The sequence below is a fragment of the Anas platyrhynchos genome, chromosome 1 (assembly GCF_047663525.1).
Source record: "Anas platyrhynchos isolate ZD024472 breed Pekin duck chromosome 1, IASCAAS_PekinDuck_T2T, whole genome shotgun sequence".
Lineage (NCBI taxonomy): Eukaryota > Metazoa > Chordata > Aves > Anseriformes > Anatidae > Anas > Anas platyrhynchos.
The window spans coordinates 84,579,001-84,605,936 of NC_092587.1; the positions used below are offsets into that span (position 1 = coordinate 84,579,001).

The 26,936-nt window shown below is 49.1% G+C and overlaps 1 protein-coding gene across 1 annotated transcript in view; it reads left to right on the top strand.

Moving 5' to 3' along the window:
* Positions 1-12,190: 12,190 nt before the first annotated feature.
* FSTL1 (follistatin like 1) overlaps positions 12,191-26,936 on the top strand; it is a 30,521-nt gene continuing 15,775 nt past the window's right edge. The window contains exons 1-2 of the mRNA XM_027449655.3: positions 12,191-12,363; positions 12,477-12,536. Of these exons, the coding sequence (XP_027305456.1) occupies positions 12,361-12,363; positions 12,477-12,536 (63 nt within the window). The 5' untranslated portion in view covers positions 12,191-12,360. The remainder of the gene's footprint in view (positions 12,364-12,476; positions 12,537-26,936) is intronic.

Here is a 26,936-nt window from a genome sequence, read left to right on the forward strand (position 1 = left end):
GCTCTCTGGAAAGTGGTGGAGTGGAGACGCAGGGCCAGGAGTTGCACATGGCAGTAAAACTGTCAGGGAGTTATGGCGAGGGGCCAGAACCACAAGCTGCGCTGTGCCAGTCACAGATGGGAAGTGGAAATTTGTGACGTTTTGTACTTCAACCCAAAATCTGAACAGATTTTCAAGAGACCACATTAAAGAAAAAAAAAAAAAAAAAAAAAAAAAGATTGTCTCTCTCACCCTGGCTTAAGGATCCTGCCAAATTTCGTAGTCTTGCTGCAACCCTGCAAGCGTGGAAAGAGAAAAGGAAAGTAGCAAAATGGTAGGGGAGGAGCTTTTTTACTTCTTCTTAAGGAATGCGTCAGGCTGCCAAGATTTAGGAGTGTGAACTCCTCTGTAAAATCAAAGGAATGAGAATCCAGAAATTTCATCCAGGCTCCGCTGGCTATTTGTAACAGTTAGCCAAAGCAACCAGGTAGCTGTAGCTCAAAAAGTTCTGGTGTTTGTGCTGATAAATCCAAACAGGGAGCAGGGATCAAAAGGAAAAAAAGGGATCCAAAGGAAAAAAAAAATAAATGGAGATGCCTCCTCTCTCTAATCTAAAGTTCTTGCTTCAGCTATCTGCATTTCTACCCCGTTCTGGAATGGCTGGAAAAACAAGTCTGTGCTGTTAAAACTATTCTTTTCCCAAGCCTTCTTTCAGAAAGCAAGGATGCTATTTCTGTAAGAACTTAAAAGGAAATACATGTCTGAGACGGGGAGCAAGAATGGAAAATTTCAGTACAAACGGTGAATGTTTGGCAGTTGGGAGCCGGCGGGGTTTTGTAACACGCTGTAAGAGAGGGGTTGTCTCCTTGGCTCTACCAACAGGCACGTTTCTAAGGAATAAAACTGTACCTGTTGTAATGGGTTTTTCTTTTGCAGAAAATGCTCCAAAAGAGCATGTAGTGGAGAAGCAGCAGTTATTTTTCAGGCAGAGTGAAGTGCGTTCCCCTAAATATCTGTCCCTACCTCCTCTTTGTTTTCCTTGTTCCAGCCCTGGCTGAACTCTCTCAGCACAACTTTTTCTTCCTCTTGCTGCACTCAGCCTTCCCAGCTCCAGCCCACTTCCTTCTGCCTTTATTTTACCAAGATCACTCTTGCCAGCCGTGTGGAAAGGGAAACAAATATCCTCAGCTTGAGTTTTCTGTGCTCTAGGGGGCTTGGAAATGATGGGAAGCTTTGGTTACCTGTCCACGAGGAAGGTCTGCTGATGGTGAGGACTGTCATTAGAAACGCAGGGTATGACCCAAAAAGTATCAATTTCTCTGCAGATAATCCATTGCTTTCCCCAAGGATGGGTAGCTGATTTTCTCAAGAGGGCTTTGCTTTATTATGTTATGAAGCTTATGGTATATATACAAATGCTGAAAGGAGGCCTTTCCACTATAAAGCAGTATTTTTATTTGAAAGGTAATCAACAACGTGAACGTAAAAGGGAGCTGATGGCATATCTCCAAGCCATCACATCAGTTGGAGGCCACTGAGATGTCCCGTACACTTTCTGCATGCTGGGTGGGCACGTGGGTATCACCTCTATTCCTCACAGGTTGGCTGAAAGCAACAGCAAGAGTTCCTTCAGAGGGTGGACAAGTTTGCCCATTTGATTCACAGCTGGAGACAGGAAGCCTGTCTCCTTTCTGTGCTCCTATGGTGCTTTGTCAGTTGCCCAGGCAGCTCGGAGAAGGAAGGGCATTTTCCTGCAGTGAAGAACTGAAAGGCAAGGACAAGATGGGAATTAAACGGTTTATATTGGGACAAGCCTCCTAGGGCTGAAACAGGGAGACTTTGGGACTTTTGGGATTCTGACTGAGAAAACAGGACTGGGTCACACCGTCACTTGGACCCACTGCGCTCTGTGCCCACATGGCACTGCTCCTCCTGCCCACAGGCATCCGTGGGACACCCAGGCAGCATCCTCTCATCATGTCAGGCCCCTTCACAGAGGCTGTCATGGTAAAGGCTCCAGCTCCATTGTTGTTCTTGGTGGGTGTCCATCGGATATCACAGCATGGGGTTTTGTTATTGCTGCTGTTGTTTTAATTTTTTGTTTAACTTTCTTGTTCTGAAAGACTCAGAAAGGACAGATGAGAGCCTTGCCAAGTTGAAATGCTTCAAACCATCAGGACATGGAAGGCTATTTCAGATTGTCCCATGCTCTGCAACAAAACCCCAGGTGACTCCCCCTCATCTGTTGTTCTTCAGGAGCTCTGTACATTGCCCTTGACATATATTGTCAGCGTGCTGTCACCTCAGCTGTGACAATCCTGCTCTCCGCTTTCCTTTCTCTTCCCTCCCCTTTCTTGTGGGCTGATGTCTGTCTCCTTCTGGGTGACACATTTACCTCCTTCACTGAACAGTCCCTCGGGCGACATGTGTGTGCACTTACCGTGTGGTCTGATCACGGGCTGCAGCGGAGACAACCTGTACCTGCGGCGACTGCAGTGTGCCCTCTGCTGTCTTGCTATCTGCGCAGTCCAGCGTTTCAGAGATCTACAGGAGCTGAGCCTCTGTCCACAAGCAAAATCAGTTCTGACTCCCCTGTCCTTGTACTCCATTTGCAATGGGTTGTCAGAGGTGTCCTCCCGAAATGAGGACGAAATGTGGAAGGTCCTCTGCAAATGGGTTTTGCATAGCTCTCAAAATGGGTTTTGCCTAGCTCTCTTGGATGTGCACTGTGCAACCTGAAACACTATTGAGACCCCAATCCTAAACTTTTGTACCTGGAGCAGTGTTTAAAGGCATTAAAATGTAAATAAATGCAGGTTTTTGAAAAGAAAAACATCCCATGCAGGGGATCATGTGTAACCTACACAACAGAAACTTCACTCTTTTATCACTCGGTATCACCCTCCCACTGAAGGACAGATAACATTTTTTAAATTCTTCCCTTTCTGTGGCTTTTATCACCTGTCCTGTCTTTACACTCTTTGAAGTCTCCCTCCAGATCTGAATTCTAAGTTTATCTGCCTCAGTTCTGTCGTGTTTCCTCAAACATCAGTGTTTATTTCATTTTCTTTTTTCTTTTTTTTTTTCTTTCTTTTTTTTTTTTCCTGTCCCCTGTTCTTGCTTCTTGGTTGCAAAAGCTGCTATCTCTCCTTGAGCATCCCGTATCTCTCCTTATACATGTGTGAGCTGACAGCTGATCTATTGCCTTCTTACCAGAGTGTCTCATCTGTTCAGAACAGATTTCACTCCAGCAGCATATCTTGGCAGCCACAGAAAAATCACCATTGCTTTGGGGAAAATGCCTGATCTTTGCTCTGACTGAACAACGGAACTAAGTTGTTTGTAATTTTGTTTACCATTGCGGCATAATGTTTGCAAGAAAAGGCAGAACAAGATATAACCCCCACAGGGGAGAGTGAATCAACTAGGTAAAGCAGTACACCATTATTCTTAGCTAAATTTGCCAGCTTTTCCTTCTGTTGCTGTATCTGCGCTCGAAAATAAAGAGGTCTTTAAATAACTTTATGCCTGATCAGAACAGGAGAGCAGGAGCAGGAGCTGGCTCTGTACAGCTGAATGCATGTTTATTCCCAATGATGGGAGAAATGCAAGCGGAGGAACTTGTAGGAAAGGATTAATGTAGTTATTTATGTGTTTTCAGTGAGCATTTTAGGTTATTTTTAGAGCTGTAGCGAGTTTACACTACTAAGGCCAGAACACAAAATTGAATGATGACCATAACTGCTAATTTGGAGCCATAGCCTAAATTCTAGCTAATTCACAACGCTGAGTAGACTGTAGTGCCAGTCTCAGACAATGATTCAGACTATTTACACCCAAGATCTGTCCAATCCCAGGAAATTTCTCATTTTGGTCGACAGCTCTATTTCAGATCAGCAGTCAACTGCACAGAGAGATCCCTAGAGATATTGAGGGATCCCATGTCAGGAGACATAGATCAGATGTGCTCAGATCTCATCCCCTTCACTGTGGTAGTTCAGTTCTGCAAACAGCTGTCAAAGAAGTACTTGCTGTCCATCTTTCACTGGCTAACGAGTTGTTTAGAGAATTAATCTGGAGGTGGTGAGATGTGTTGCTGGATCTTTCTCAGGCTTAGTGGGTGAAAAGGGCAAGACCAGGAAATCTCTAACACTTCTGTGCTGTCAGGAACCTAAACTTCGATTCCGGATGGTTTTAGCCCTTTTTAAAAAAATCTTCACATCCAGTGTCTCTTTGCCATCCTTACAAACATGAAATAAGGGAGTTACCCTGTTCAGATAACTGAGAGTGTCTTCCCAAAATCCCCATGGGGTATGAGCAAGTCCCTGTCATTCTAGGCTAGGTAGAAACAACATCTGGTTTGAACGAAAAGCATAGGCACCAGCGTCTGCATTGAGGTTTGACAATCAATTTAAGGTGCCACACCTCTGATTAATTGATTAACCTCTGATTAACTACCACTGTAACTTTTCAGGGAGCAGGCGGGCCTGGGATACACAGAGAGAGGGCTCATGCAAACACAGCAGCACCACGGAGGCTGTGGGGGCCCACCCAGCTTAGCGGCCCCCTCTGCAGCTGATTTCGACAGGAGGGGGATCCGTAGCACACAGCTTGATGCTATTTCAGTAGCTGGTTTCTGTTTGCTGGAAGGGATTTGCCTGGGTCTGTGCAGTAAGTGGGTGGCCCAGCTCCAAGGCCTGTACTTGGAGCTCCCCTCAGCAGAGGACGATGCTTTGAGGGGGGAAAGAGGAACCCAAAGAGAAAGCCTCGCGTGAATCTTCCTCACGTGAATCTTCCTTTCCTTCTTTTCCCCCTCAGGAGCTTCCCACAGCAGGGGCAACGTGGACCCCAGATCCAGGGGTCTCCCAAAGCATGAGTAGGCCTCAGGGATGCGACACAAGGCCCCTTTGTGCAGAGTTAATCATCAGCCCCCGTTGTCTACCACCAGTCTCTAACTAGTTCCACACGGCGTGATTATACCTCATCAAAGCTAATTTGCCCAGCTGTTTAAGTGGCTGTACAGCGTACAGGGAGCCTCCTCCCACCACCAGCATCTTTTTCAGCTGCTGCCCTGCTGAGGATGCTTCAGTCTGGGTGGTCCCAGCAACACCCTGCAGCATTTTTCAGTGTTTTCAGCAGTCTGGAATAGGGTCCTTTCCTCAGAGCTCTTGGCTTCGTTTCCCAGCCGAAGTTACAGGAGTCTTGTGGAAAATGATTTGGAGGACAAGAGGCAGCTCTGATAATGGGAAACGTCTGTGAAGGATTGGAACATTGGCCTGTAATCCCTGGACAAAACTGCCTCATTCAGAAAAAGGGGGGAAAAAAGCACGCAGAACAAAGATCTTATTTCACTTCATGAAACAAGCACGTGATGTTTTCTCTGGAATGTCTCGCTGACAAACAGGCCCAAATTTTCCAGGGACCAGGGCTTTTATTTAGGCTCAGACGAGACCATAAATGGCTGAAAAGGATGTAAATTCACAGCTTATGTTAATTTGTCATTTCCAGGCTCGACACTAACTCAGCCCTGCCATTGCCAGGTTTGGATTTCCTGAGGAGTGGGACAGTGTGAGAGGCCTCTAACGCCCTAGTCCCAGAGCGAATGGACAGATCTTGTGTGCACCACGTACAGCTTTGCTTGGGGATGGAGTTACAAAGCAGGGATCCATCCAGCTCTGCCTGTCACTTACCTGTCGAGGTAACTGGGGACCAGGAGAGGTACGGACAGGTACCAACACCTCTCAGACCAGGTGTTTTGTCTTGAGCAGATGCTGAATGGAGATACGTGCTAGTTCAGGAAAGGTACTGCATGGCTGGGTCCAGTGGAGAGATTTTATTCAGCATTTCTGGGCCCTATTGCTAAAAAGCTGCACATCTCACTACGGGAGCTCATGGGCATAGATATTTAAACAGAGTCAAAGGTTCAGATGCAGCGAACTTCTAAGAACTCCCCCTTCTAAGCATGGGAGTGCCCTAGTGTTAAAGTCAATGAACTTGTTGGTCAGCTGGGATTTGAAAAGGAGATGCCACACTTCCACTGTGAACCTGCTCTCTCTTCCAGTGCTAGGCAGGCAGCTCCAAATCGGTGCCATTCAGCTGGAACCTGCTTGTCCTCCTTCCCAAGCCCTCTGATGGTGCTTCCATCCTTTCCTTTTGCTCATGGCTTGCTCGCTTGTCTCTTCCAGTCTGTTGTGCTGCCAGAAGGGGATCTGTCATCTCCTTTACCCGGTCATCAAACACAGCTCACTGATCTCTCTGCAGCACTGCAGTGGCTCAGAGAAGGGAGAGCTCCCCCCCATCCCTCTCTTTCAGTTTCTGCTCCCCTCAGACAACTTGTCCAGCTTGCAATAACAACTTCTTATCCATTTTGTCTCCTGTCAGTCATGTTTCCAGTCCCAGAGCTTTTTCTCACACAGGTTGAAAGCAATGACCTTTTCCTTTGGATGGGCTTTGTTTCCAGCTTTGTGTACAGCTATTTATCCTGTCCTTGCATGTCAAGGGCCTGGCATAAATCCTGACCCACAGGGGCAGCTTGGCTGCAGCAATTAAAGGCCAACACGTTCAAACGTGGATGCCTGAGTTTGGGCACTTTCTCCATACTTAGAACATGATTCAAGAGCCTGATTTGCAGGTGCTCAGCACCTGGTGCAGCTGAGGGCACTTAGCATCTCCTGGGGACTGAGAGCTTGGGCTGGAGACAGGCATCGTACCTCCGTGTGGGGGAAAACCAAAACCCCTTGGTTTCCACTGCTGAGCCCAGTGCTGGGAGGGGAACATATGATTTCATAGCATTGCTGAGCCATGACAAGGAGGTAGTCTCTAGGGTGAGCTGTGTTTACTAACACATTGTACATTTTCTTGCTTAACAGAGCAGTTTCTCAGTTTATAGAGTCCCTGAGCTAAAGCTCGTGTCCTAGATCAGTCGCCCAGGCTCACCTTGCCAACTCTCACGCTTTCTCATGAACCACAGAACAGCCACCCCAAACCTGTGTACTGAATGCTGCAGCAGGCTGTAGTTAAGTAAGGTTGTGTGGACCTCTCCTCCTGGTCTCAGAGATGCCTGGTGACTCACGGAGCTGTTCCACACCCAGTCCCAATGAACCCAGGCACGACTCACACAACTCCAATACATTTCAGGCAGAAAAATTCCTAAATGCCTTCTAGCAAGCATCCCAGATCTCCTAAGGACTGGGACAAAGAGCTAACTGTGTTTGAGCATGTCCTTTCATGCTCAGGTTGCCCATCCTTGGAGGAAGAGAAATAGCTAGCAGAGTGTGGGTAGGAAGACCCAGGAACGTTTGTCCTCTGAGCCATAGCCCTGACCCACAAGCAGTCTGTGAGAGGTTTTTGTATAGTCAGAATGTCAGGGGTTGAATTGAATGGGTTGGGGGTATCTGGAGGTACACTCAGTTTTCATCACGTAGCTGTGTGCAGGTTGTGCAGGTCAGGAGACATCCCCAGCCAGAGCTGTTCTGCACAGGGTCACGCCCGAGGTCTCTGGGCTCCATCCATCATAGCTGGATGGCATGGTGCTGAGGCACACAAATGCCTCCACGCAAAATCATCCCAGATCTCACTGGGCTCGTTAACTTCTTTTCCATGCACTCCCTTCCCAAAAAAGGCTGCTCGTGCTAACCCAGATACAACCCAGCCCTGTTGCCTCAGCTGTGGGACAGCTGGCAGACCTTCATCACCAGCATCTTTGTTTTGGAGATGTCGATTTCCCCTGAGCAATCTGCCCTCACCAGCAGATGCATGAAGTAGCATCCTCCAGTGGCTCTTCTACAGCACCTCCTCTGCAAGCAGTGCTGGAGTGGGTTTTAAACATTGCAGGGTGGCGGGGTGACATAAAGCAATTGCTTTATGTCAGGATGGCAGGTGTTAGCACCCCTCTGAGGAATTCTGCAGGACATTTCAGGCAAATATTTAGCTTGTCCCTGTGTGGCAGCAGCGATTGAGAGGTGAGACAAGTGACTGGCAAGTCGAACACTTGGGTTTTGTTGCACATTGCATTGACGGATTGAAATGGTCTGCGCCCGAGCTCGAGATATTCTGGGTTGATTTCCTGCTATATTCACGAGCACAAACACCCTGCTGTTTCGGCTAATAGTGAAAATGCTCTTAATTGTGTGAATCAGGATTTGCCGGTGGTAGACGACTGCTTGCTCCACGGCAAGAGCTTGTTTGAGACGGGGTGCCTGGGCTTATTGCACAGAAAATGGCAGAGCCGAGTACATCACCATGGCTCAATGGTGCGGAAAAACAAAATAGCTGAAATTTCCTGCTGCCGCAGAGATGTCCCGGGTCTGACTGAAAGCTCTGCCAGAAGTGACCTGAGCAACTTCTCGGTGAACATGTCTACAAAATGAGGTAGATAATGGGGAAGAAGTGGAATGATGTGCTATTTCCTCAGTTGCAGAGGAGAATGATACCGTATTTAACAGCATGTGCTCCACCTTCAAGTGTATTTCCATGGCATTTTTGCAGTTTACTTCGGCAACAGCAGAGTCAAAAGCAGGAGGATTTCACTTCCTCGTGCTGCCTCATGGCCTGGCAGCAGCTGGACAGAGCTGGCACGAGGAGCATGCTGAGACAGAGGGCTGTTAGGCTATTCAGGACAGAGGGGTGGCTTCCATGCAGAGGTTTTGAGACAGATTCTCCTTTCGTGCACCATGATTTGTCCAGCTGCTAAGGCCTGGATGAAGGATGTGAGAAAATGACCCCTTGGGAGCCTCCTTTAGGTAAGAAAACCTAAAAATCTCCCCTTGAATAAAGGATACAAAGGGTAATGTTTAAGGGCCAGGTTGTCAAAGGTATTTAGGCGTTTTACTGCTCTAGCTAATGGAATATCTAAAAGCCCAACAAATGCATTAACCATTAGAGACCTAGCATTGGGCTGCTCGTGCCAGACTTGTGCACCCTTTGGTTAGCAATGTCCCCAGTAAAACCTGCAAAATGAAGACCATCTGCTGAGGGGGAGAGGAGAAAACTCCAGCACTTAGCTCCGTCAGGTCTGCGCTGAAATAGAGCTTTCAGCAATCACGACAAGTAGAAATGCTGCAGTCCTGGTAAGCCTCCTCGGGGGAGTCACGACAGGCACAGCTCTCCTCTGGGCTTTCCCCTCCTCGCCTCTCATGGTTCTGGCCTGTGTCTGATGTTTTTCTGGGAAAGCCCCCATGTCTTTTGGCCCTTCCTTGGGCTCTGTTGCAGAGCTACATGTCTGAGTCGCTGTTGATGGCCGTGTGCTTCGTGTGGCAGGGCAGAAAGGAGGGGACGGGGGTGATGTGGGTGGTGGACAGCAGTGAGGTAATGTGGAGAGGGTGATATCATGGTACAGACACACGGGCTGGGTGAGGGCTTAAGAAGTAATTTACTGGCACGCGTTGTGCCTGGTTTCCCTAGGAAATGAGGCTTACACAGTCACGCTGGGTGTATGTATGTGCACATGCTGTAATCAGGGAGAGGCTGCAGCTTTTGAGTAACCCTTACGAGACACCAGAGAGTCCAGAGGAGTGATATTTACAGTGCCCCGAGAACAGAGAAAGCTTCAGTTGGAGTGTGCACTTTATTAAAAACAGGAGAATACATCCACCCATGAGACATACACTTGTATGAGCCCAGGATTCATTTGCTCTGCTTCTCAGGCAACAGCTTGTTACCGAATTTTAGTTGCATGGCCACTTGGGCATCCATGTGTGCATCCCAAAGTTTTCCATCCTGTATGTATAACAAAACGCTTGGCATCGAAGTGGTGGTGCCTGGAAAGGTAAGTGTCACCAGGAATGAAATATTAATGTATGTAATAGAATAATATCTTTCCCGCAGAGGAACGGTTCCCAAGTTTTTGGCCTACCAGAGCATTGCAACCTTCACAATGTCAGGCAAGCATCCTTCACCCTTATAAAGAAGCTTTTAATGGAAAGTGTTTCATGATACAACTTCAGTCGTGTAGCCAGCGATGATGAAACACCATCTCCAATATGTGACAACAGCTTGAAACCAGAACAGCGAGTGCTTTTGCTGTCCCCTTAGTCTGGTGCTTCTGATTCACACTCCTTGTTACGGGTCCATCAGGAAAGAGCAAAGATTCCTGATGGATTTATTTCTTGTTTGATTAGCTGACGCACACTGCTCCTTTGCAGTTCACGTTTTCAAATAGTGAAAGCAAGTTCGGTATAAAAGTTAACTTTTCACCAGATACTGTGTATTATAGAGTATGGAGTCTCCTGTGATAGCTGAGATCATTTTGTGCTGCCTGTGATGGGAGAGAAAATGCCCTTCTGCTAACTTGATAGGCTTCCCGATGCGATAGACCTGCTGCTCTACCTGTGGACGGATACTTTTGTAGCTGGAAAGCCATAGCTGGTCGCAGCTTTCACATCCATGCTCCCACAAATTCCCGTGACTCTTTCACTGTCGTCACCTTTCCATGGAGAGCTAAGGACTGGTCACTCACAGTCTGCCAGGATTACTCAGGCCTCGTCTTTACACACAACTTTTATCTGATTTAAGCTGTAAAAATGTCTCTCTTCCCTCATGCTCCTGTGGCAACATTCTCTCATTCTAGTCTAAGAGATGCTTTTTGTTTTTTGCCCTTACCCATCTCCATCTGTAAGGACTAACTTGAAGAAATATGCTTTTATAGACCAAATGCCAACTTGCAATGGAGGATTAATCCTTTAGCTGTGCTTCCTGTTCAGTTCTTAGATTACACAGGGGAAAAAAAAAAAAATTGCTCATGGTGACCTACATAATCCAGCACAATGGCTAATCACGCTTCCATGAGGTGACTGCCCATGTTAGCAGGGAGAGAGCACAGGAGCTAGGAGATGCCTTCTGGCAGCGTGTTCCCAAGCGTGGTGGAGTCACTTGTACCTCTGGAAACAGAGAGCCTCCTTGCATAGCACTGCTTGAGCAGATCAGGCACCAAGAGGCCAGAAATTAATTAATCTTTTAAAACGTATTTATCATTCGCCACTCGTTTTTTTCTTATTGTGATGCTTGTATCAGGGCAACTGAGGATGAGCCTGCTCTTAAGATGCTTCTGCAAACTAGAGGCTGGCTGAGTTAGCCATAACTCTGCCAGAGCTGGGTCAAGGCAATCAATTCACTCCCAAACAAAGAGGCATGTTGTGAAGGTGAGTTTAAACAAGGAAAAATACAGGACAATGGGAACCATACTGCTCAGCATCAGCGGTGAAATAATTAGACATCTCTTCAGGCTAGATTTATAGGCCAGAACTGCACTCAGACAGAACTTGCTGGGGAGGGTGCTTTATAAAAGCAGAATTAGTAGCAGTAGTCCTAAAAAGAAAACAGAGCGAGGCAGCAGAGCCAGAGTGAGCACAGAGAAAGTGCACAGCTCTGACCTGATCCAGGATAACTTTTTTTCCAAGTTTGTCCCTTCCAGCAGGATGCTTGGTCCCAGTGAAGGACGAGGGAGCACACCAGCATCTCCCACGGCACCCGGCTGTGTTCAGGGCCCAGCAGAAAGCAGGGCAAGTTACAGAGCAAGATGGGATTTCTACAGCCAGCAGCACCACTTCTGGTCACAAACAACCTCAAAACTTGAGGAGAAGCCCTTGACAGCTGGTGTCGCTTGCTGTACGAGAGGAGATTTCTGTATTTGAGGCACGGGCACAGCGCACACCCGGCTCTGACAGACTCTGCCTTGCGAGGTCCTGCCTTCCAGCCCCAGCACAGCCAGAAGCCTCCAAAATTCAGACCTGAGGAGAAAAAAGAAGAGGATCTCAGTTAGTTACATGCACACCACCACCACCAGCCACCTCAGGTGGGATCCCACACACTGCGGGCCCTTCAGACACCCAGTTAACCCAGTTAACAACCCAGTTAACTTTGTCCAGCTAACACCACAAGGCCAGGGGTTCACACTCAGGGCTTTCCACCTCCCTTCACCCCACGTATGCCCATCGGGCAGCATCAAACACCCTTTTTTTGGGACAAAACCCCATTTCCACAGATTCTTGTGGAAGAAACCCCGCTGCGCCCCGCTTTCCCGTGCTGCCAGAGGGGTCCCCACACACGGCCCCCCTCTGGTCCCCGAAGAGGGGGCCGTGCCCGTGACCCGAGGAGGGGGTCTCCGAGCAGCAGGACCCCCTCCTGGCGCCCCAAAACCCCGCTGAGGGACCCGGGGGCAGGGAAGGGGGCGGCTGTGGGGCCGGGCGGGCCGGGGAGGAGCCGGGCCCGGGGCGGGGGGATGGCGGCGGGGGTCGGGCCGGGGGTGGAGCTGCGGGCTGGCGGGTCGGGGTGAGGGGAGCCCTCCCCTTCCCTTCTTCCCTTCCCTTTTTCCTTCCCTTCCCTGCTGAGCCGAGCCGAGCCGAGCCGAGCCGGGGAAGGCGCCCGTCCTGTGCTGCCCTCAGCATGGTGAGCGGGGCCGGGGGAAGTTTGGCGGCTGCCCCACCACCACCACCATCACCACAGCCCCCCGGTTCCCTCCTTTCCCCCTTTTTTTTATCCCCCGTTGCTTTCTCTTGCAGGTCTGGAAAACTCTGCCGCTGCTCTGTGCCCTGCTGGCCGCCGCCCGGCTGCGAGCGGAGGTAGGCGGGGGGCTGCGGGGGGCGCCTACAGCACGGGGGTGGGGGGGCGGCCGGGATGGGCTTCGTAAGGCACCCCCTGCCCTTCTCCTCCCCCTTTTCATCTCTTCTTTCTTTCCTCTGAGCGTTTTTATATTTGTTTTACCCCCCCTTTTCCCGCCCTGACCTCCTTTCCCGCACCATCAGCCCCACAAACTCGCCGACCCCCTTTGTGGGGGCTGCGTTGAAAGCGGTGCCTGAATCCCCCCCCCCCACACCAAATCCCCGGCGCTGCAGCCTCCGTAAAAGTGAGGTCAGGGACGAAATATTTGATAATTGTGGCCGGGAAATGTGGAAGTGATTTGAGGCAAATGAACTCAAGCTGGGCTGGGGAGGGCGGCCGCGCGCGCTTTCCGCAGGGTAAAAGCGGTCCCGGCTGGGGGACGGGGTTGGGTCGGCCTCCCGCGCACATTTTTTCGCCCTACATATTTCTCCCAGATGGCCGGCCCCACCCTAGAGCATCACAGTTTGGCTCTGCGCAAAAAAATAATAAAAAAAATGTATAAACACTTCTGCTTCCCTACAGAGAGTTTTCCCCTTTCTCCGCCTTCCCGCTGTGGCAAAGATGGGGGTTGTAGGGGAAAGCCACGCTTCCTCCGTCCCCGTCTCTTCGGCCGAGTCCCTGCAGAGGTGAACAGTGCCAAAACATTGCCAGAATTGCCAAAACGTTGCCAGAATTGCCAAAGCATAGCACACGAGGTGAGGCAGGGCGGCCACCGCCAGCAGACCCCGTCCGGGGAGCTCTGGTGGCAGCTGTGGAGAAAGCCGAGGGGAGCGGGACCGAGCAGCGGTGTGGGCTGGTGTTTGGCAGCTGCAAACGCGTCGTAATATTGTAATAGACTTTCTTCTGGAGGCATGACATACTTATGTAGTCAGCATTTCCGTGCGTCCCCCTCCAATGCTGTCCTGAAAGAGCCGTATCGGTTCTATCCGTTTTTCTTAGGAATCGTAAAATAAACTTTAACCATTTCTGGTCAATGTGAAGCAAAACCTCTGTCAAAAGGAAGGGCTCGGCAGCACATCCGTAAGATGAGTGGTAATAACAGCTAAGTAATAGGGGCAGTGGTCTGAGTAAAGCATCGTGGAGCCAGCGACCAGCAGAAACGCATCAAAGATGTGCTTGGCCTTTGATTTCTGATTTCTCTGGCGCCACTAACATTGTGTCGACTCCTGCTTTTCACCTCGTGTGCTCTACTTAGGAGGACCTGGATGGCTGCCCAAGTACGAGCACTCTTAACGTTTCTGTGCCTCAGTGTCCTCATCTACAAATCGGAAGTAAGAAAGATGTGCAGCCATCCTGCTCAAAACTCTCTCTTAAAGGCCAGTTCATGCTCGAGTGGATAAACGAATGGTTTGACTGCTTTCAGGGGTAATGGTCTGGGTGTCAAACCGGCGAATGTTTTGGTTCAATTCCAGCCCAAGTTCGGCAAAACTTGGGAGTGACAGCTGTGGTTGGTTCCAGTTTCAGGGAAAATTGACACCTCGAACAACTTTTCTATTGGGGTTGAGTCCGATTCCTTGCTGCTGAGTGGTGAGCATCAGTCTACTCACAGGAATCACCATCAGGGATATCAGGAGCTCCTCATTTTCCGGGGTGTAGGCTGCACTTGAAAGTGAGCTGCCTGCAATTCAGAGATGACTTTGGTCGCTCCCTTCTAGATGTTCTTCGCTACCACTCCCTGGCATCTCTGGCATTTCGTAAGATTAGCGTGGCATTTTCCCGTGTGGTTTTCCCTCTCTAGATTTTGGAAGTGATGACTCTCTGTTTCTTCTGTTTCCGCTGCAGTCTGCAGTTAGTGCCTTTCAGTATGTTCGGCATATTAAGGCTGAGCCTTAAGCTTCTAATCCACTTGTAGGCAAAACTGTACCCGAGCGGTGCTGGGTTTTTGCAGAACACTCATTTCTACGACATTGTTAGGTGCGTAATTAGAGTCTTGAAAGAAAGAAAGAAAGAAATTGCTTCAGTAAATGTTCCTGGCGTGATTTTGTGCAGACTGGAAAATCTGAGACGTGCCAGAACTTGGGAGCTTTTCTTGGCCCGGTTCAGTAATAGTCACAAGAGCAATAGACGGTGAACTGTACTCCTGGGATGGAGGCCAGCCACCAGCTTCAGACAGCACTTTTTGTCTCTCTTTTCCTGGGTCAGCCTTGCAAGGAGGAGGCCGTTTGCTGGCATTAGCAGGGATGCTGAGGAGGTGAATCTGCTTGTGTTCTCAGCTGGGGCTTTCCTGAGCAGATGCGGGGGGATTTTGGGAAGCATCCATCATAATAGAGGAAAAGGGCGAGGCTCAAAAAGTCTGATGAACGTCTTAGAAGTTAAACGGCAGGCCCGTAACTCGATCAGTCGTTTTTTTCCTGCTGGAGCAGTTACCTAGTTAGCGCTGGAAAGGAGTCCAGTCGCTGTTTGACCGTGTCCGTGAGGTCCAGGAGCACTTCTGGTGGTAGCAGCAGTGTGGTGACACGTCCCGTCTGGATACTTCCTTCAAAAATAACGAGAGTTTTACTTCTTTCACCGTGCCTTCAGCCTGATCCCGAATCTGCAGGAAAGTTACTTTTCATTGTGGGTTTTAAATGCTAACAAAGATTTATGCCAGCGTGAGCATGCTGGTGCAGGCTGTGGATGGGTGACCTTGTCCATTCAGATTGATCCCCGAGACCTGTAGCTGTTGCCTTCCACTACCCTTAACCCATTTCTGGCCAAACGAGCCTGCCCTTGGGAAGTGTTGTGTAAACAGTTTAAGCTGGCTTAGCTCATTTTGGCCAGAAAGAACTAGAGGAGGCAGTCTAGAGGATCTCCTCCCGTGAGGACATCTCCTGACAGATCTGAGGGGGTTATAACCCCAAAGCAGAGCAGTGATGACAAGCATCGGGGAGCAGATTTACAACCTTTTCTAATAGCACAGTGTTTGCAGTGCATTCATCTGCTGTAGCCCTGGGATTCATTTTTTTACCCACCTCCTTTTCCCTTTGTATAATTTTTCCACGTGAAAAGCTGTGAGGGGGTGTGAGAGTTCAGCTGGTCTGCATAAAGCCTCGTGTGCTTACTCCTGTCGGGCTGTTCACAAGAGTAAGCCTCCTTTGGTTAATCTTCTCCCACATTTTTGCAGTGATGAAGACTAAAAGCTGCTGCCTTGATAAATTAAGCTTAATGAATTACAGTTGAGCTCCTGAAGCTCTAGGACAAGGCCATAATTTGGACCTCGAGCCATTGTTTTAAGAAGTATCTATTTGCCTTTGAAATTCAGTGGTAGTCTTGGTGCTTATTTCTGTCCTCCCGGCATTGATATTTGGTCCAGGCAGTGGAAGGGAAGGACGCTGTGGTGCCTGTCAGATGGGTAGCACAGGCTGTTTCTAATCTGCTCTGTGCATTAAAACCCAGCAGTTACATGCAACCCGCTAATGTAATAAAAATGCAGCTTCCCATGTCTTCTTTCGCAGACTCATCTTCAGTGGGAGGAAAGAATCGCGTTTATTTTTCTCCAGGAGCTGATTTTGGAGTGATAGACATCTTCCTCCTTGGGATTCCGCCCTCGAGCTCCAGACCAAGCCCTGCTGGCGCTGCACCTCGAGGCAATAAGTGTGTTTTAAATGGGGAGGTAGGGCAAAGTGGTTCTGCCCTGTGCAAAGCCTGTTTTTTGTGGTATTTTTTTATTTTAATGTGCATGGTCAAAGAGCTCGGGCAGGCAGGCGAGCCAGGAAGTTTTGTCTGGGGCACCTTGTGCCGTGCTGAAGTCACTGACCAAATACCCCACAAGCAAGTGCTTCTGTCTTCGGATGGAGCTGCGATTTGCCTTCAGGTCAGAGCTGCTTTGTGCAAATTCACCATCGCTGAGTGAATGACTATCTGCCAGGGTGCAAATTCCTTGCGGGTAATTAACAGGGGGCTGCTGAAGAGGAAGGGACTGGCTGAAAGACTTCTGGTGCCTGTTGTGTTTTCCAGCTGCTGTTATTGGTACAGCTGCTTACCCATCAGGAGGCACTGGGGCTCCTTTCATCTTTCTTGTGTGGTGTTACCCGAGCTGGGGAATGTTTTTCTTCGGACAGAAGAGAGTTTGTCACAAATCTCAGCCAGGTGTGCCTTGCCAGGCTCACCAGACTCCTATTACCACGCTGGTTTTACCACATACCCTGAGCGAGATTTATCCCTCATGGCATTGTCTCTAGCTTGGAGGAAGGGAAGTCTGGAGTGCTGTAACGCTGTGGAGCTCCTTCCAGAGCTGGCTCAGGGTGGCAGGCGCTGGGATACACACATCAGCTTTCCCCGGGGCTGCAGACTTTGCCACAGCTCGTGTGTTATTGCTGCCTGGTTTGGGTAGGAAGGGACCCTAAAGCTTGATAGATGTGAACTGGTTGGAGCAGGGGCTTATTTGCTCTTGCACGATGGGGCTCTGCTTGCAATTCCTAGGCATCCTAGTACTAAATAAACAAGCGTCAGATAAACAGCCCCGGAGGCTACAGAAAGAACAGAAATACTGCACGAGCAGCGACTGCCTAGCGTTTCCTTGCTGTTTGCTCTCAAATGTGCTCCAGCTCGGAACAAAAGGAGCTGCTCACCAGCAGGCATTGGGCTGAAGACACCAGCCAGCAGTAACTTGAGATTACATCTGTTCTCTGCCATGCAAGCCTAATCTTATTGCCTACTCTATCCTGAAATCTCAGAATTATTACACCATACCTCTGAATTTTAACACGGGACCTGTAGCTGCCTGGGACAACGGACAAGATCTAGGGTTATCCACGAGAGATGATGGAGGAAAGCAAGCTTGTCCTCCAGCCCGCCTATGTGGAATTCCTTGAGACACTGCACCTGATGTGAAGCGTGTCAAGGGGTCCATAGCCTGGAAAAAATTTGGAGGCTCCTTTTGGATAAACAGGCTTGGAAAGAACAAAAGAGATTCAGGACGGATGATTGGGGAGGGATTTGATATCTTATTAGCTCAGCTGCAGGTGGATCCCACGTTTCCACTGTTTGACAGCTAAGCAAATATTTTGGCAGAAGAAACTAAACACTGCTTGAAGATTGGAATGTATTTTGTCTCACTGGGGTGAGGGTACTCGTCTTCCTGTGCTGCTGAGGAAAACACTGAATGCGCCAGGAAAACCAGGAGATTGAGAGGAGGGACTTGTCGGAGCCCTTCTCCGCATGGCCATTGCAGGGTGGTTCCCTGTCTAGAGTTTTTTTGGCTGTACCGTGTCAACTGCTGTCCCAGAGATGGACCTCTAAGCACTTCATCTAAATACTGTCACACCATGTAGTGGACCCGATAGCAGACAGCTTATTTTGTTGTTCCTTCTCCCTTATCCTTCCCAAATTTCATTCTGCCACCCTCTTAAACAGCAGTGAAGCCGTAAGCATGTGAACTTGTTTATTTTTTTTTCTCCTGATTATACGTCTGTAGAGGGCCTTGTGATGCCAGGAGCAACAAACCAGGCTGAGGGAACAACGGAGATGAACAGAATAAAGCAGCATGGCAGAGCAGCTGGGTGCCAGTGGTAGGTGCATAGGATTTGCACATCTTACTCTCCAAATCAGGATAGCGATGGGCTTGGAAGAGCAAAAGGAGCAGGTTGGAGAGCTCTTTGTTACCCGCTGCTGGTTGGCATGGTACGTGTTCCTCCTGATCCCATCCCTGCTCCTACTTCAGGGTCTGAGATGGGATCAAGGGATCAGAACAAGGAGCAGAACAAGGGGTTTCTGCCCGCCTGCTGGGCGTTCAGCAGGCACTGGCAGGTTTTAGGGTCAGCCCCCAGCAGCAGCAGCATGCCCTCCCTCTCCAGGGCTGGGTTTGGTTGTGGAGCCTGTTGCTGTTTTCCCGACAACAAATCGATCTGGAGCGCGGTGCCTGTGGGGCCCCTGCGTGCTATAGCAGCCCCTGCCATTTCAGCGCTGGTAATTGTAGCCCGGAGCCAAGAGCTTTCCTTCTGCATGACGTAACGCCTTGCATATGTACTCTGTGCTGCTCTGGGACTTTCTTCTCCTCCCGCGTTTTGGCCACTTTTTCATGTTTACGTTTGAGGAAGCTGGAGTTATGAGGGCTTGGAATTACTGTCTCGTTTCCTATATGTAGGAGGAAGAGATTTCCTCAGGGGATTTTTACTATGTCTGGATCGTTTAGTTTGTCTGGGTGAGTAAAAATTCCTCAGGGATAACCGGAAAGGTTGTGACCCAGCTCCGGTCTGCAGCACGCTCATTCAAGCCCAGGAGGCTGGAAGATTAAGGTGGCAGGAGACCAAGCTCTCACGTCGAAGGCATGGGCTTGAACTTGGCAGAAAAGCCCTGGCGTTGCCGTCTAAGGACAGCGTGTTTGCTCCGCGTGATGCAAGCAAACCCTGGGGTGTTCCAGCCCCTGGGCGAGGAGTTCCTCGGGAGTGATAGCAGCCTTATCTTCCTCGGGGCCTCATCTTGCAGATATTATTCCCTGCAGCCCAAGCTAGAGGGGCTAGTGACAAACACAATAGTGCTTTCAGGGGTGCTCCTTTCGAGATCCTTCAAAGCATCCCTCATTAAAGACCGATTCTTCTGTGAGGTTTTGCTGCATTGCATGCCCTGGGATTAGAAGCTGCTTGTACAAACTGCAAGCCATTAGTGTCTTGTCAAATCCAGTTTTGCACATCCCTGCTAAGTGATGTCCCCTTCCCATTCTGTGAAAGATGATACCACGCTCTGGAGTATCTCAGAGCCAGTAAGTTTATCTTGATGGCCCTCTCCTATGAACAAGGGGACCATCAATCTTGTTATTCTGTCCCAACAGTCCTAATTATGCGCCTGTGCTCCGTGATAATTGGTGTCTCCCCCATGCAGTTGCACACACATCACAGGTTTATGGGGCCCCTCAGCTCCACGCATAGCCCACCTCTTTTCATCTCCTTCCAGCTCCCTTCCTTCTGTCAAATCAGAACATTCTTTTTCCCCTGGCTGCCTGAAGAAACAGAGCTTTATGTGATCATCTCCGCTTGTTGGTACCTTTGAACTTCCTCAAATAACTTTTAAACCCATCAGCCAGTTTCAGCCATGTTTAGCAAAGGGTATTAGGTTCCTACAAGATACCGTGTGCCTCTAAGGTTGGTAAAAATAAAAGCTGTGCTGCAGTAGAAAGGCTCTTTTACAGCCCTTCCTGAGGGAAAAGCTCCAGTGTGAGATCAGCTTTTACTACAGACCAGAGAGGCATTTCGTGAGTATTCCCCTTTGATCGCAGTTTGTACTTTCTTAGTCACCAAATGCACTCAGCCTCAAGACAGGAATCTATAGGAGACAGCTTGTAGAACAGCTTGTTGTTGCTCCTCTTTGCACTTTATGGTTTATCCTTCCCTCTTTGATACCTTGGTGCTCAGAGGTGTGTGCAGCCTCCCAGGAGTGTGTCGTGGAGGAAAAAGGGCCAAAGCACTATTAATCATGGGGTACGAGGCATGGTTTGTTACCCCTCGCACAGAGCCAGCCCTTTCACAGAGGACCTTGCTGGTAACTCCAGCAAACCAGAGCTGGCAGTGGGGAGCAGAGCAAAATTTGCAATTGATGCAGCTTATTTGGGGTTGCTGATCTTCCCAGTAGGTACCACCTTGCAGTGAATAACCCTAGTCTTCATGGTGTCAATGCAGTGCCTGAACCACTCCTAACTTTATGCACATGAGAAGCTAAGGAGACAGGCGAACAGCTGGGTGTGAATATGGCCTCACAAATCACTGCCAAGCTGCTCTGCAGTGCAGCAGCGTGCATCCAGACGATGGGGTGAGTTAGGCTGTCCTGGCCGCAGATGCAAGGCCAGCAGTACACCAGCATTAAACAGAGACAATGCTGGCTTTTTATGTGTTGGGTTTTATGCTTATTAGCTGTGGGGTTTTGGTGGGGGGCAGATTAAAGGGGTCTCTGAGCAGATGTGGTTCAGGCATCTTCAGAGCCTGCCTGGAGGCATGAAGAGAATGCAGGCAGAGCCTTCTCTCCAGACCTGTTTGCTCCAGTGCTTAGCATCCCACCATGATTTGTGTGTAGGCTTTGGGCAAGGCACTTAAATCCTCTGAGCTGTGGTGTTCACGTCTGCGAAACAGGAACAACAACTGCGCTGTGCCTCCCAGGAAGGTTTATGAAGCTGAGTGCTTTCTTGTTAAAGGAAGTTTAAAAGCTCTGGCTTGGAAGGCGCAGCAGGCATTGCGAAGAGCTGTTATCCTTAACATCAGTGGCAGAAAGAGTGAGGAGGGTGGGGGTGATGTTTGGACCAGAACTGGATGGAGTAATTTATTGACAGCCAGTAAAGGATGGAGCCCACCGATGAGAAGGAGGAGGTGCTTGGATGTCTCGGTGGAGGCAGAAGAAAGGCATAAGGGGGGAGAGCTGGGGTGCATGGCATCAGTGGTAGTGTCTTGAGGGCATGTTTGCTCTCAGCAAGCATCTCCTGCGCCTTGTCGCTCAGAGGGAGCAGCCCGGAGGTGTGCACTTGACACGGGGGTGACACGGAGCTCCCCAAGAGCTGCAGGCCGAGGGTAAGTAGAGCTTGTGGCACGGGGCATACCCACTTGCTTCCCCTGACAGCTCTTATCGAGGGTTGGCAAGGGAGAGAAGATGGGTTAGCGATTGCCATTGGTTGTCATGGTAACTAATGGAAACTACTTTTTTTTTTTTTTTGGTCTGTCATATATGAAGATGTTTGTTAAAACAACTAGGAAACATTTCTCTCTCCTTAACATTTTCACTGCTGCCTTCTGGACTTGAAAAGTACATCGCTATCAGTATATTTTTAAGGAGGTTGTGCAGAGGTTTTGGGGACGAGCACTCAGAGCAGGCCACTGATCAGCCTCTTTTTACCCCAAAACCTTCTGCAAGGCTCTCCTGTGAACGTTTTCTCACCAAGAGGCTGAAAAGTAGGTGCCCAAAATCACAGGTCGGCCGAGCACTGTTTCCCATGTAAGCAGACGATTAGCTACTCGGAAAAAAAATGAGGCTGGCTGAACGGGAAATAATAATGCCAATTTATCAGGCAGCGAGCTGTCAGGCTTACTGACACAGCGACGGTAAAGAGCTTTGAGGATTTCAGATTAAAGGTGTGGGTGCAACACAACGTGTTATTATCACTATTTCATGTAAATAACAGCATGTCTTGTCACTAAAAATATGGCCATCTACCAACTCTGCTGACACTAAAAGGAGCAATTTTCTCTATAGATTAGTCGATGACGAGGCCATAAGGAGCTGTTGTGCTTTATGTCTTATGCCCCCTTGCCTCCTAGAGACCATATATCCAGCTTTGTGATGAGTTCCATTTGCTCCGGACTCTAAAGCGTGTCCTAAAAAACATCTCGTCTTGATTAAGTAATTACCACAAATGGAAAATACCACTGCGCTTGGTATGTTGCTGCGGCTCTTAATTATCCTCGCGCTGTTACACCTCATTTCTGGCTCACATTTGCCTGGTTTTCATCTGTGGAGGTTGAATCTCCTGCCTGATGGCGGAACAGAAGAGGCCTTCAGTACCTTGCGCCTGTTCCCCACCAGTACAACCGTGGTCTGTGACAAGGATCGCGGCCAGTCTTGTATTTGGCAGGCCGAACGGTGTGAAACCCCTCAGGTAATCCCCGTGGATGGGATATTTCCTAGCTGGGCCTCCACACGTTGTGGTGCCCTGTCCCAGCTCTGCCTGTGAGGGGCTTGCTCCTTGCCTCATGGTGACGGGGCGTCTCCACATGCTGCTGGTGGGAATCCGTACAGCCTGAATTGTGTGAAGAAGAAAGGCAAAGCCAGCAGGGCGGCCTGATTTAGTGTCGGGGAGATCATACAAGATGTTTGAGGCTGGGTCTGTTCACAGGTGTAGCTTGGTTTGGTTTACGTGCAGGTATCAGGCACTGAGGCCTGCGCCTAAACTGAGGGGGCACCAAGAGCAAGCCGGCTGCCTCCCCTCCAGCAAACTCAAGCAAGCCTGCCCCAAATTGGATGCAGTCAGAGGTGGAGACGGCCAGCTTTCTTGCTGTTTGCTCCACCCTTCTCAAAAGATGAATTTCTAACCAAATAACAATACGGGAATTGGTTCCAAGAGCAAATCTTGCTTGCATGCTGTCCCAAGGGCATGGGCTCAGCTCTGAGATGTGCTTGTGCAGGGCTTGGCACGATCTGGCTGCATCTTGACTTGGACCTTGGGAGACTTCTGCGCTTAAAGTGCACCATAAAGACTCAGATGCTATTAAAAAACCCTTTTTTTTGTTGCTTCCTTTCCAGCTTTGTCTTCAAATATGGATGTTTGGGGCTTTTGTCTGCTCTGAAAGCAAGTAGGAAGCTCAGTGCCTTCATTGTTCTCAGGTCCTCTCCAGCTCTCGCCTCAGGAAGGCTGAGTGGGTTAGGGTGAAGGTCTGTGCTTTCATAGCTTGAAGGCATCTTTCCGCGAGGCAGCCTTAACCCGGTAGCACAGGCATTCAGATAAAAAAGGCTTAGGCACTTTTCCTGTGGGCAAGCTGGTTGGAAGTCTCTTTTTTATGTGGTCATTTAGGGGAGGTGAGGGGAGATGGTTCTCTTGTCCAAAGCAGTGTTTTCATCCTACGTGCTGCCTCGAGCTCCAAGCTCATTCTTTAATCAGAGTCTGGCAAAAGGCAACCAACTCCTGTGTGCCTCAGGGCTGCGATTTTGAAACTCTGAGCCAAATGTTCTTGCAACGTGTGTCTGTCTGAAGGAGCAGTTTTGCAGTGGGTGCTGTGCGAAAAGGTGAGTGCCTCCCATGCGGCTCTGTCTCCCTCCTCCTCCTCTGTGCTGGCCCTGGCTCCTGTGCTGCCAGGCAGCTGAAAAGTGAACCCTACCCAAAAAAAACACAACCCTCCAGTTGATGCAGATCTTTTAGCTTTTCATTCTTTGTCCCTGCACAGGCGTGAGAGAGCTGATGTGGGAAAACCCAGCGCAGGGAGGGAAAAGGGCAGGACCGCCTCCGCAGCCGTGGCTGAAGACTGTCTTGGGTCACGAAGCCCAGCAGTAAGGCAGGATCTTTGCCCCTTTGCTGGCTGCTCCTTCCCAGGCTCATAGCCCTGCTGTGAGCTTGCTGCCAAGCCCCTGTACCCAGCCACTGCTGTCCCATAGTGGGGCTGAGCTCACAAAGGTCACAACAAGCGGCTTGGAGGCCACCAGCGGGAAGGTCTCTGCTGGGATGCGGTGGCAGCTATGTGACAGGAGAAAGAGGAGGTGCCTCCCTCCCTGCTCTGGCCCGTCCCCTGCTACTGACCACAGCCCCCAGGAGAGAGGCCCCTTTGCTGGCTGCTGCTTCCCACTGAAACACAAGAGCATTAACTCTTTCTCAGATAGTTGATAATTCGGTGCAGTTCATGCCTGTCCTCAGGAAGTGTTCATCTTACGCTGTCTGAAGAACAAATTTACAGCTATCTTGGCTGTAACACCTCGGACTTTTAAGTTTAGCCAGCAGGTGTTCACGCAGTAAGTACCAGAAATCCCAAGTTTGTTCCTTTCAGCCTCAGTCCCATCCAGCAGCATTATGTGTTTCTAAGAGTTTGTTGAAAGCATTAGGTCGTCTCGGGGAGAAGTGCCTGTATTTGCATCATTATTTTTGATGGGATTTAGCTGTTAAAAGTCAGGCACACCGCGTACTGCTGGCTGCTGTCCCAGCGTTAGTGGAGTCTGATCCTGCTGCAGTTGCACGGTTCCTAACAGGGAAGGGGGGAGGGGGGAAATTACAAATTACAATGTCTTGGCTGAGATGAAGGTACAAGACCCAGGCAAGATGAAGAAATGCAGTAAACTCCATGTGTGGAGCATGTAGAAGTTGAGCACGTGTTTCACGGAGTGTTGCTTTGTGTGTTTGATGGCATATGTGGAGGGGAAGAAACGACAAGGTTTAATGGGACATTGATGTGACTGAAGGAGCAGGGTCAATTTGGCAGAACATTGCTGACATCTTGGTGTTTCGGAGGATGTGAGGCTCCTGAAAGTCTTGTGTTTGCTGTAACAAAAGACTTGGATTTTTTTTGGAGGATTAAAGTCAGGCAGCTGAGGTGCTGAGTGACCGTGGATGCCTGCTCCACCCTTCAGCTGAAATCACCACCACACAGCAGGGGTGACTGGACAGCCCACAAAGCACATCCTGGATATGTGGATTGACAACATGAATTTGGGTTGGGTTTAGTGTGGTGGAGGAAGCAGTAAGCACTGACATGCCAGTAGCTGCTTCACCACCTCTTGGCTCTGTTTGCTGTTCAGCGAGCGTTTGCTTTTAGAGAGAAGGCAAAAGCAGTGTCTCTTATGGGTACTTGATTTAAAGCTGTTTCTGCACCCTGGACTTGATGCTGCTGGCTGTGATGTGAAAGGCTTCCCACATTCAAGTCCCTTCTCAGAGGCTGGAAATAATCTGTCTTTATGCACACGTTTCATGGAGTCAAGGGTGCCAAGTGTTACTTGCTCTCGCACTTGGTATGGGCAAGGATTTGATGGTTCGCATGGAAAGTGAGAATCAGTGTCAAGTCCCCATAAAGAAAAGCTGTTGCAGATCACACACGTGATTCCCACTCATGTTCACTGCATGGCACTTGGTCCCTCTTTGGTCAGGGCTGTTTTCTTCTGGGTTAGCACACTGAAATGACTCAAGCCTTGTAAGTGCTAAAGCACTCAGAGGGAAAGGAAGGACTTGCAGCCAACAGCTAGATTGCCGTAGGCTGTCATAAAAATGTGAAGATGTTGTGAATTCCAGTAAGTCGTTCATTGCAGGCTAAAATTATTTACAGTACATTGCTTTTGCCATAGGATAAAGGAGCACACGCGTGCCGTTCTTTTAGCTCAGTGGAATAACTTTTTAGAGCTGGTATCTTACAGGTACATCTCAGTTAGCATGCTAGATGTACCTTAAAGCCTCTACAGCTTCACTGGGGCATCTGGCAAGGAAAGATTATGGCAAGGTTGGCAACTTTTATCCTGGGAGATCTGTAAGACCTACCAGAAGGAGGCTTTTCTGCTCCTTTGGGTGTTTTTGTTTACTTTTTTTTCATTTTTATTTCAAACTAAGCTAGCCCAGGTTATTGGAGATCCAAAAAGTAAGGTTTATTTTCTTGGAAAAACAAAGCAAGATGATCAAAAACCGAAACGCAGTGTTGTGTTACCAAACCTTTCGTTGCACAGCATTAGACTTCCAATAATTACAAAACCTCAAGGTGGCTTGCAGAACCCTACATCTGTTTAGCATGGTTTGGTACATGATTATAGTATCACAAGCTACTTCTAAAATCATCGTGGGGGGAAACAGATTGCATTAAATTTATTTCCTGCAACCTATACATTTTGTACAAGTAGCATCTAGCGTGGCTGTTCAGCGTGGCAAACATAACATCAAGTGCATAAGAATAATGTCTGCACATACTTAAGCAATTTGTTCTCAGTATTCAAAGGCTACCATTGATTTCCTGATGTGCTTGAGTCAAAGCCAGCTCTAGGAACACATTTTAATAAATGCTTCGGGTGTGTGAGTTTCCTAGCTTTTCTTAAATCTTTGTTGGAAAAGAAAAGCCATTGTCCCTTCTGAGTTTGCTATCATAATTTCTTCGGACTCAGTAGGCAGCAGGCAGCCAAAGCAGCCTCTCAAACAGCAAAGGATTCAGAAGAGAAGTACGGCAGTGCCTTCTGGAGAAGAAGCATCTTTCATAAGTTTTTTAGCCTTTTCGTGTACCTGTTTTTGTCCAAGTCTCTCCTAAGCTGCTAGGGAGACATTTTGTTCTGTTCTTCCCCTCCTTGGATGTGTGGCTGCGAGCCTGCAATTGTGCTGAAAACCGGCGGTCGTCAGCAGCTCAGTCTGATACCTTGGGCTGTGAACTGTAGTGGCTGAGGCACAAGCGTGTATTTCTTTCTGCTGACTTTATTAGGGGAGCAATAAATTCTGGCTGGCCGGCCAGGTGGACAGCCAGGGCTGGCAGACAGCTGTGAAAGCTAATGTCTTCAGCTGCTGCTCTTGGATGTGCCAGAGGCTGCCTTCTGAAGCCCTTAGTCTGCTTCACTTTTATGGCTACGGGAGTTCATTTTTCCTCTCTGGAAGTCATGGCAGGAATCCACTTGATCTCCTGCGGCGTCCAGGGACAACGTGTGGTCTCACGGGGGCTTTTCCTCCCAGCCCCGGCCATGGAGGTGCACAGACAGGGCTGCCCTTGCTGCACCAGCTGGGGCTGTCCTGCTCTTGATGGGAAAAGCCAAAATTGCCTGGCCTTCTTGCCCACTTACTCCTCGTGTTCATTAACCAGCAAACTTTCTCCGCCGAATACCGACGTTGTTTATACTGCATTAAGCAAGGGAAGCGCGCCAAGTATTTCATGCTTGTTTAACTTACAAAAAAGTCCACAGTCGGTGCGCTCCCCCTGTCTTTGATTTGGTTTTGACACAAAGCGTTTACGACACCGGGTTTCCAG